The 11767-nt window shown below is 40.2% G+C and overlaps 1 protein-coding gene across 1 annotated transcript; it reads right to left on the bottom strand.

Moving 5' to 3' along the window:
- Positions 1–2191: 2191 nt before the first annotated feature.
- LOC138095898 (zinc finger protein 234-like) lies at positions 2192–8853 on the bottom strand. The gene is given in 5 exon segments (XM_068991847.1): positions 2192–2258; positions 2260–4054; positions 6360–6452; positions 7333–7459; positions 8839–8853. Coding segments are annotated over 5 exon segments (2097 nt in total).
- Between the last annotated feature and the right edge of the window lie 2914 nt (positions 8854–11767).

Below are 11767 nucleotides of genomic sequence, written 5' to 3'. Positions count from 1 at the left end.
GTGTTCCCTCCTCACGCACATCTTTTCAACAGTATAAGTGAAAGTCGCTCAATCCTGTCCCACTCTGCAACCCCATGGACTATACAGTCCGTGGAATTCTCCAGGCCAGAATACTGGAGTGGGTAGCCTTTCCCTTCTCTGGGGGATCTTCCCAACCCAGGTTTCCCACATTGCACTTTGTGGTATTTTGTGGATTCTTTACCAGCTGAGCCACACATGTAAAGAATCTGCCGGCAGTGCAGGAGATGGGGTCAATACCTGGGTCGGAAAATCCCCTGGAAGAGGGCATGGCAACACACTCCAGTATTCTTGCCTGGAGAATTCCATGGACAGAGGAGCCTGTCAGGATACAGTCCACAGGGTCGCAGAGTCAGATGCCACTAAATGTATATCTACTTCGTTTCTAGCTACTGAATTTGCCCTCTCCATGTTATGTATTTAAAGTACAGCATAAAGATTCAATGGTTGAAACATCTATTTATCTGTGTATGCAAAACAATCAGATTTTTTTTTTTTAATTTTGAAATTGGCTTCTGGGATCCTATCATAATTTTGATCTTTATATGCCTTATGACAATATAGAACAATCATATTATGAGGTGTTAACTACAAGGGATATTTAGTAGTAATTTTTTCAAATTCTATTGTAATTTCTTGCTTTGATAGTACTAGTCAATGAAAAAACCATAACATGAAGTTATAAAATGAAAAAAAATACCACAAAATGCTCCTAACTAAGGAAAACCACTATGGAAGAGTATCCCTTTACACACGATCTTATGCATGTCTACATACAGATGTATGTGTGCATGAACACACATACATGCACACACATACATGCACACATACACACAGATTCGATTATAATCTGAAGGTTACAATCTGTGACCTCTCAAAGCCCATATTGTGTATCTCTTGCCATTATATTTGCCATAATTTTAATGGCTTCAGATTAATATACAAATATAGCAAAACTCAAATTCCTACAGCTGTACACTTATTTCCATTAAAAAAATTCAGTGACATCATTGATGTGATGCTTATCTCTTTCGTATCTTAACCTCATAGTCAAAAGCACTCAATTATATGAATTTGAGATCAAAGACATATATAACCTATATACTGATAAGTACTCCTTTCCCAAAACCGTGCTTTACTGCTAACCAGTAGGTCAAAGGACATAAATGTCAATCTTGCCTCAATAATACATTTAATAATTTTATCAAATTCCTACAAGTTTCCTGGGTATTTTCTTCATGGATATGTGTGAAGAATATGGCATAGCCTCTACCTGAGAAGTTTTGACAGAAGAAATGCTACAGTTCTTAGTAAGCAAACATTTCAAAGTCTGGATAAAAATGCAGGGAATTAGAAATCAGTAAGTTCAAGGTTGACCAATAAAATTTTTTCTAGTGATAATTTTTGTGACATTTTCAAAATGTTACAGTAAATCCCACCTTAACATTGAGTGACTCACAAAAAAATCAATTGTAAAGTATGCAGTTACCTATTGTTGCAAAGTTAGTAACATTTTCAGTTTGTACTGTCAGGAAAAAAAATCACGAAACAGTTCAATTTTATATTAGACACAATCCTTGGAAAAGTAGACAGGGCCTCAGAAAATAACCCTACTTGAGAACAGAGGCTGTGGGAGGCAAGGAGCCACTGCAATAGGCTCATATCATATTAATACTGCAGATTACAATATCAAGTGCTTTTCTGTACTTCAACAAATGATCACTTCCTGAATTAATTTTACTTGGTAGGTTTCTTCCTCTGAAACAATTTTCATATAGTGTACATTTCCCCCGTTTGGTTTATTTAACATACATGAACTGAGCACACCTACAAGCAAGAGTCGATGTTAAGGTTGTGTAGATTCAGCATCCAAGTCCCTGCCCTCATGGAGCTCACATTCTCCTGGACATCAGTTTTGACAAGCCCATCCTTACACTTTCATTAAAGGCAAGACCAAACTCTTCCTCTCTAAGTGCTATCTCCCTAAGCGGTATCTGACAAATGTCAAAGTTCTGAATGCAACCCTTACTGCACCACTCAGAGGAGGTTTCTGCTGTGTGGTCTGGTGAACACTGGGATATGTTCAGCTACTGCTTCGACATGCAATACCTTCCCTCCTATGAGACCTGACACTTGCAAGAATTCAGGGTTGCACATGAGTTTTTTGAAATAATCATTTTGTGGAACTTCTTTCCTTTGACAGTTCCCTGATGTTCTTAACACTCTCATCACTTTCATATACCTCCAGTATGAATTTTGTGATGACTTACAAGATTGGAGCGCCAACTGAAGCTCTTACCACACATCTCACACTTGTAAGGTTTCTCCCCTGTGTGGACTCGCCTGTGATACTGAAGCTGTGAAGACCGACTGAAGACTTTACCACACACATCACATCTGTAGGGCTTCTCTCCAGTATGGACACTCTGATGAAGCTGAAGACTTGAGGCCTGACTGAAGTACTTCCCACACTCCCCACACTTATATGGTTTCTCTCCTGTGTGGACCCTCTGATGCATGTCGAGGTTCAGGCTCCACTTGAAGCCCTTCCCACACTCCTCACATTTGTATGGCTTCTCTCCAGTGTGGACTTTTTGGTGGGCTTGAAGGTGTGAACTCCGACTGAAGCTCTTGCCACATTCTTCACATTTGAATGGCTTTTCTCCACTGTGGACTCTCTGATGGGTCAGAAGATGAGAGGCCTGACTAAAGACTTTTCCACACTCCTCACAATTGTATGGTTTCTCTCCAGTGTGGATTCTGCAGTGAATTTTAAGATCTGCTCTACGACTGAATCCCTTCCCACATTCTTCGCATTTGTATGGTTTCTCACCAGTATGGATCAGCTGGTGGATCTGAAGTCGTGAACTCTGATTGAAGCCCTGCCCGCATTCCTCGCACTTGTAGGGCTTCTCTACGCTGTGGGCCTTCTGATGGATTTTAAGATACGAACTCTGACGAAAGCCTTTCCCACATACCTCACATTTATAGGGTTTCTCTCCTGTGTGGACGACCAGATGAACTTGATAATGGATTTTCATCCTGAAGTTCTTCCCACACTCATTGCATCTGTATGGTTTCTCTCCTGTGTGGACTCCCTGATGGGCTTGAAAACTTGAACTGTAAATGAAGCCCTTACCACACACTTTACATACATATGGTTTCTCTCCGGTGTGAATTCTTCGATGGGCCTGAAATTGTGAAGGCTGAACGAAGCATTTACCGCACTCCTCACATTTATAAGGTTTCTCTCCTGTGTGGACCCTCTGGTGGATATGCAGATTTGAGCTACAAGTGAAACACTTCCCACACTCCTCACATTTGTATGGTTTCTCTCCAGTGTGGACCATACAGTGACTGTTAAGTGCTGATCTGCGGCGGAAGTTCTTACCACATATATCACATTTGAACGGTTTCTCCCCAGTGTGGATTCTCTGATGTTCCTGAAGATGTGAAGCATGAATGAAAGCCCTTCCACATTTGTCACAATTGTAAGGTTTCTCTCCGCTGTGTAATTTACAATGAACAGTAAGTGTTGATCTACGACTGAAGCCTTTCCCACACTGCTCACATCTGAATGGCTTCTCTACAGTGTGGACTTTCTGATGAATTTGCAGCTGTGAACTCTGGCTGAATTCCTTGCCACACTCATCACACTTATAGCGTTTCTCTCCCGAGTGAACTCTCTGATGAATGCGAAGTGCTGAGCTGTAACAGAAGCTTTTTCCACACTCACAACATGTATGAGACTTCTCTCCTGAGTGAATTTGTTGATGAAGATCAAAGTTGGAGAGATCACCAAAAGATTTTGTACATTCATTACACTGAGAAGGTGTCTGGCCTGTGTGAATTACAGATAGTCCTGCCCCATTCTGGCTAGGTGAGTCATGTTGTTGGCGGAATTCAGAACGTTTTACCCTGGAGTCTTGCCACCTGGTTAAGTCACTTGCAATGTGTTGCCAGATCTGCCAGCAGGAAAGCTCTTCATGTGGTCCTACTTCTGAAATAGTGTCCATCTCACTTTGGATCTTTTCTTCTGCAAAGACACAAAATTCAGAGATGTGGACAACTGAAGGTTCTGTTCACTGTTTTCAAGATTTTACATTTGGGAGAGAGTATGAGACGTGAATGAATCCAGAGAATGTTCGGTTTGTCTCTTCCTTTGTGTGTCATGTGCTCTGGTTTGCATGCCAACGGAAACCACGTGGTGGTCCAGGTCGCTCCTACCCACCACCACTAAGCGTAGCAAAACCCACTGGTGTGAGCTTCCTCCATGAGATGCGAGTTAGACGTCAAAAATTTAACTTGAAAAATTGATAATTAGATTCAAACTGTTCACCTATAGACACTTTCTATTGGATTCAAAGGCAATGTAGAATCTCAGATAGTAAACTTTATAGTTAGTAAATGATGCAGACAAAAAAGTTATATAGATAATAAAATATGAATCAAGTAGAACTTTAAGGGAATGCAATAACTTTTTTTGTAAACAAAACTTGGAAGCAACTAAGATACCCTTCAGCAGGTGAATGTATAAATAAAAAGTATGGTACTTCCACACAATGGAATATTATTCAGTGCTAACAAGAGATGTACTACCAAGCCAGGAAAAGATGTGGAGGAAATGTAAATACGTATTTCTAAGCTTCTAAACAGAAGCCAATCTGACAAGCATACATACGGTATAATTCCAACTATACAACATTCTGGAAAATCCAGTGCAGCCAAATAAAATAAAGTAAATAAAAATAAATGTTTATAAAGAAAAAAGAACCAGTATCATCATCAACAGGAAAGGGGTCATCACATGAAATACCTATGAAAGTGATACATGTAAATCTCCAACACCTGACATGCAGGTTTTGGTTATGACAAAGCATGCATTTCTTACCATGGTTCATGTTTTACAAAAAAAAAAAAACCTCAACAACTGAGTCTAACTTCTTGAGTTACTTTGCTGCACAGCAGAAATTAGCACAACATTGTAAATCAACTATTCTTCAATTTAAATTAAAAAAAGGAAAGAAATTAAAATAGAAAGGAACTGGGAAAATTAACTAAATTTTAAAAACTGAAAGGAAGAAAAAAAGAAAGCGATCAGATAGGCAGTCATCAAAAGACAAAAAATGCTCGGCTACCTCCTTCCTTCACTCTGGTTTCTACATGACCTATAATTATCCCCTTCACACTGAGAGAAATAGAGCTCTCCCATCCCATCCATCAGACCTACACAGAGTCAGCAAATATTTACAGACGCCTGCCACATAATGGGCTGCTCCGGGTACTTGAGACAGACAAAACTCCACACTCCTGGTGATCACACTCCAGTGCAGAGAAAGGGGTGATAAACAAGCAAAGTCTGTGAGATCCAGTAAGATGCAGAATGAGGAGAGAAAAGGGAGGACAGAATTTTACACAGGGTGGTCAGAGAGGGCCTCTCTCATGATGTTGGAACTGAGCGGAGACCTGAAGGCAGAAAGGGAGGGAGCTGGAAGACTAGAGGTAGAAGAGTAGGTCTGGCGGAGTTAAGGGCTCACAGGTGGAATTATCTGCTGTGATCACCGTAACTGTCCCCCAAAGAACTCACATCCTGATTTTTGGAGCCTAGACTATGTCAGATTATGTGGCAAAGGGGAATTAAGATTGCAGACAGGATTGAGGCTGCCGATTAGCTGACCTTAAAATGTAAGTCCATCCTCTACTTTGGGGTGGAGTGGGAGGCTCAATGCAATCAAAAGTCTCCTACGAAGCAGAAGTGTGATGCAGGAAAAAAGCAGAAGAGGGACACGTGACCAGGGAGGACGGGGCAGAGAGAAGCGATGTCGCTAGCTGTGAAGCTTGAGGAAGGTGGCCACGAGCCACTGGAAAGGCAAAGATACAGATTCTCCCCCAGAACCTCCAAAGTGAAACCACACCACACCTCTGACCTCTGGAAGTGTAAGATGTTCAACATGTGTTGTGTCAAGCTATGGTGTTTGCAGTGATTTTTTCAGGCAGCTGCAGGTGATACAGCATCCCTGGCGAGTCTGAGCCTGGCGTGGTGTATGGCATGGGTGGGAGACAAAGAGCGAGAGGAAAGGAATCAGAGAGACAGTGGGGGACCATGAGCAGATCCTGGAGGACTGCAGAAGCCACTTTAAGAGGTTTAACTTTAAGAAAAATATGAAGCTATGAAAGATTTGGAAGAGAGGAATGGCAGTCTTTCCTAAGCATCACTCTTGGCTCCTACTTGGAAAACAGACTATAGGAGGGGCAGGGCAACCAGTACAAAGGTGTTAAAGAAGAGAAGTAAAAACACATGGGAGGGCTTCTCTAAGGACCCCCATCTGCCTGGTTCTTACCTGACTTTCCTTCTCTTTGGGTTGCTGTCTTCACCACCCAAAGCCTTTTTTCCTTTTCTAAGTGAAATATATCATGTCTGAAGGGGTGACACCCTGTGAACATGCAGAGTAACATATTTTAAATGAACACACACTGTGTGGCTGATTCATGTTGACGTGTGGTAGAAACCAACACAATACTGTAAAGCAATTATCCTTCAATTAAAAATAAGTAAATTTAAAGTCAGAAAAAAGAAAAGAAAATGAATACACTAACAGTACAATTTACTGGAAATTAAGATTCCTGTATTTAATGTTGATCAATGAGTCAAAACGAGGGTAATTAAAATATTTTTAAGAAAACATGACCTATTTGAAAAAATATTGGAACTTCTTTGATGGTCTAGCAATTAGGACTCTGAGTTTCTATGCAGGAGGCACGGGTTTGATCTCTGATCAGGGAACTAAGATCCCTCATGGCCCAAGGTGCAGTCAAAAAGTTAAAAGGAAAACACACAAAAAAACCCAAAATACCAATATTTCAAGACCTGGACACATAAATACAGTAAGTATTACAGAAACCAATTTCTCATCAGTGCCTATTTTAATTAAATCTCCCCTCACCGGTTCTTATATGACTCACACAATTGGCCAGAGTGTTTCCTGCAATGTCTTCCATTCTTCCTGACGAATTCTGATATTTTTCTCCCTTATTTTGTTAAAAAGCTTTGGTATGAAAGTCAGGTCCCCAAATGCCATTTCAATACCCCAAAAGCCTTCCACATCTGAGGACACAAAGCCAAACCAGGGAGATGACCTTGTTAGAAAAGGTGCCTGGGACCTCTCTGGTGGTCCAGTGACTAAGACTCTGCACTCCCAATGCAGGGGGCCTGGGCTTGATCCATGGGCAGGGAACTAGATTCCACATACCGCGACTAAGACTTGAAGCAGCCAAGTACATATTTTTTGAAAAAGAAAGGGCGCCTGTCCTCACCCACTGAGACCAGATTCCGGAAGTTCTCCAGCATCACATCCTGGTACAGCTTCTTCTGAGCCGAGTCCAGCAGCCCCAGCTCCTCCTCCGTGAAGGTCACAGCCACATCCGTGAAGGTCACTGCCTCCTACAACAAACAATCTCAGCTCAATCTTACAACCAGTATCCAGCGGAAGAGGGACAAAGCCAAGAAGAAGAGGTGGATGATGAGAAGATATTCTGGCTCCTGTGGAAATGTGTAGACTTCCCAGTCCCCCTCCTTCTGTCCAACACCATACACTGACTTTCCTCAGCCTCCTCGGAAGTGTGGCTATGGAAAAGAAAGGATGGGTGAGATGTGAGTTCAGATTCTGAAGGACTTCAGTCAATCTGTAGACTTCCCAGCCCTTCTTCTATCCTGCCAGTGCCACACACTGATTTTCCTCAGCCTCAGTGGCTTCCTCAGTGATTCTCCTTCCTCAGTGGCAACAGACTGACTGAGTCCCTCAGAATCTGGACTCACTTCCTACTCACCCTCTCCACCTTCTTGCACTTTCCCTTTTCAAGTAGCCACTGATTGTAAGATGGACATTACATGTGTCTGGTGTTATACCAACTTTTTAAAAAAATACATTTATTTATTTATTTGGCTGAACCAGGTTTCAGCTGTGACATGCAAATTTTTAGTTGGGGTATGTGGGAGCTAGTTCCCTGACCAGGGATTGAACTCAGGCCCTCTGCATTGGGAGTATGGAATCTTAGCCACTGGACCACCAGGAAGTCTCCCCAAATCTTTTTAACAAACTAAAATCCCACAAACCGGGTGGTGCATCAAAAGAAAAAAAAAAAAAAGAGAAAGAGAAAGAAAGAAAGAAGAGCTGTACCACGCTGTTATTTGGATATTCTACCTAAGAAACAGCCAACACAACACAGATCAAATGTACTCTTTCTATATTGAATGCATGGTACATCAAGGACAATACCGACATTAGTTTCAGAACTGATTTGAGGGGAAAAGGTATCATGGAAGCAAGCTGTCACTTAAGTGTTGCCTAGAACAGTCAAATTTGTAAACCACCTAAATGTCTACAGGTGGAAAGTAGTCAAAAATAAAAAGGCGCCCCCCCCCAAAAAAAAAGGTGTATCAATACAGTGGCAAATGTGAAGTACCCATTAAAATATATATACAATATTAAAGGAACAAAGTCATAATTTAAAGTTAGATGTACACCATAAATACAAATACAGTTATAAATGCACATGAGGAAAAGGCAAAGAGAAAATAAAAACAGTTAGTTTGCTAGTAGAGAAGTAATGAAATGGGAGAGTTATTCATTTCTAGTCATTTTTCTACTCCATAAAATATATAATGATCACATAAAATAAAAACAAACACAAAGAAAACTCAAGAAGGACAATGCAATGTCTCCCGTGTCTCCTATTCTGCTTGAGTCATCCCAAAACAAACGTGTAACAATCTAAGCAATGAGATGGAACTTTAAAGTGAGAAAGGCAGGTACTACTCACCTTGAATGTGGTCATGTTTCCTCCTAAGCCTAGGGATGGGCACAGTCCTGAGTTATACAGGTTCTAGGAGGTCAGAATTGTCTGAGGGAGGTCTGAGAGTCTGAGAAGGCAGAAAAAGACACGAAAGAGTAGCTTGGGTCACTGCTCATCCACACAGATGCTTCCTGTGAAAGAGTGCATGAACGTTCATAGCAGCATTACTCATAATAACCTAGAACTGGAAACAACTGGAATGTTGGCCTATGTGTGAATGAATAAACTGTGGTATATTCATACAATGGAATATTATGCACGAATGAAAATGAATCCAGTACTGATTATGCTACAACATGGGTAAACCCTGCAAATGCTATGGAAAGCAAAAGAAGACAGACACAAAGACTACATACTGTATAATTCTATTTGTATGAAATGTCTAGAATAGGCAAATCTATGGAGACAGAAAGTATGTTAGTGGTACCCTGGGTTTCTGGGGAGAGAATGGGGGTTAACTAAGGAATCCAACTGCAGAAATGAAAATGTTCCAAATTATTATGGTGATAGTTGTACTGCTGAGCAAAGTTACTAAAAATCATTCATCTGTACACCTGAAATGGGTGAATTCTATGACACACATATTTCAGGCTGGTAAAAGTAAATGTTTATTAATCTACATGTCATTTAGATTTTCAATATGAATTTATGGCTTGAGTCAATACTAATATTTATATATGAATGAATAAATAAATAAGTAGGGAAGGAGAAGCTTCTCTTTACAGTACAATGTAAATTAATAAACATATCTCCCTATTAAAAAACTTTATTAATTAAAAAAGATTACAATGAAGAAATCTGACAGACATTACCTGAGCCTAGTAAACAAAGCTGAGTTTACTAATATAGGGATATACTGATATCCTCTGGCTCCAGCTATGTTGCAGTGACAAGGACACCTCACCACTTCTGTGGAATCCCTGCCAACAATGCATAATGAAGAACTTTCTCCAAAATAACTTGACTCTATACACCCCCAAAAACCTAGCCGGCATATTAAAAAGCAGAGACATTATGCTACTGACAAAGGTCCGTCTAGTCAAAGCTATGGTTTTTCAAGTAGTCATGTATGGATGTGAGAGTTGGACCATAAAGAAACCTGAGCATCAAAGAATTGATGCTTTTGAACTGTGGTATGGGAGAAGGCTCCTGAGAGTCCCTTGGACAGCAAGGAGATCAAATCCATCAATCCTAAAGGAAATCAACCCTGAAAATTCATTGGAAGGACTGATGCTGAAGCTGAAGCTCCAATACTTTGGCCACCAGATGCGAAGAGCCGCCTCATTGGAAAAGACCCTGATGCTGGGAAAGATAGAAGGCAGGAGGAGAAAGGGACGACAGAGGATGAGATGGTTGATGGCATCACTGACTTGATGGCATGAGTTTGAGCAAGCTCCAGGAGTTGGTGATGGACAGGGAAGCCTGGCATGCTGTCCATGGGGTCATAAAGTCAGACACGACTGAGCGACTGAACTGATACTCCTACAAAATACCAAGAATAAAAAAGACAAAGGTTGTAGAATCATTCCACATTAAAGAAGAACATTAAGAAAAGTATGAGAAAAATTCTGTAAAATGTTTATTAACAAAAAATACGACATAAGGCAAAAAATTGGACTTTGAACTGGGGGAAAACCAGTTATGAAGACTTTTAGTTAAGAAAAAATAACAAAATACAAGACTGTGGATTATTTAATAGCACATTATCCAATATGCTATCTGGCATTACTTACTTATGATTAACTTAATAGACACTTGCTAGATAAAACACTATTCTTTAGTATAATATCTAACATTACCAAGTATGTGACGCTAAAATTCTACAATCGGTCTTTCTGAAACCCTCTTACCAAGACACCTCCTGATTTCATGGTATGTGGGCTTCCTTCACGCAGAAAGTTAAGATAAGCTGTCATTGAATACAAGTAACTTCCTGGTGTTATTTGGATGATGGAGGTACAGAGCAGATGGGCAAAATGTAAACAATTGGTCAATTTGGGTAACAGGTATATGAGAGCTCCTTATACTATTTTTGCAACTTTTCCATAGTTTTAACATTATATAAAGATAAAATAGCCTTAAAAATAAAAAAAACAGTCATAGGAATGGCAATAATGAAAACAGTAAGACTAATTATGAAATTACATGGAAGTTCATTAGTTTATTCTTTCTTATCGGGGTTTGGAAATTCCCATAGTTAAAACACATAAGGGGAAAACCATTGAGAATGGCGTGATTAAAAAAAAAATCTGTAAAATGTTTATAGACAAATATACAAAAAGAGCCACTAAGCAAAAACATATTAGAAGCTTAACAATTGCTATCATTACACCCTGGATTAATGAGTAATTAAGAAATTTTTTCTCTCAAATTTCTTAATTCCTGAATGCTCCACAATAAGGGTCTGTAAGAATAAGAAATATTATTCACAACAAGGGAAACAAAATAGTTGACAATGACTTTAAAAACTCACAGGAAAGTCCAAACCCATCTATTTGATTTAAGGCCCTTCATGATCAATTCCTAACTATGATGCCTGATTCCACCTGGTTCCTAAGCCTTAAGGACTAAAAGACTATAAACTCAAGCTCTGGACTAACTGCCTGAATTTCAACCTCAATTAAGCCCCCTGACTTGGTGGGTGACTATGGGCACATAATTTACAACACTCTGAGTATCAATCTCATTTTACAGAAGGGGGAAAAAAGCAACATTTCTTTTCAGAGTCATAGTGTGGCACAATGTATTTATTTGTGTAAAGCCCTCATCATTGGTGAAGAAGACAATGGCAACCCACTCCAGTACTCTTGCCTGGAAAATCCCATGGACGGAGGAGCCTGGTAGGCTGCAGTCCATGGGGTCACAAAGAGTAGGACACAACTGAGCGACTTCACTT

This window comes from Capricornis sumatraensis, chromosome 20 (assembly GCF_032405125.1).
Source record: "Capricornis sumatraensis isolate serow.1 chromosome 20, serow.2, whole genome shotgun sequence".
NCBI lineage: Eukaryota > Metazoa > Chordata > Mammalia > Artiodactyla > Bovidae > Capricornis > Capricornis sumatraensis.
This window is presented reverse-complemented; position numbering and strand designations above follow the sequence as displayed.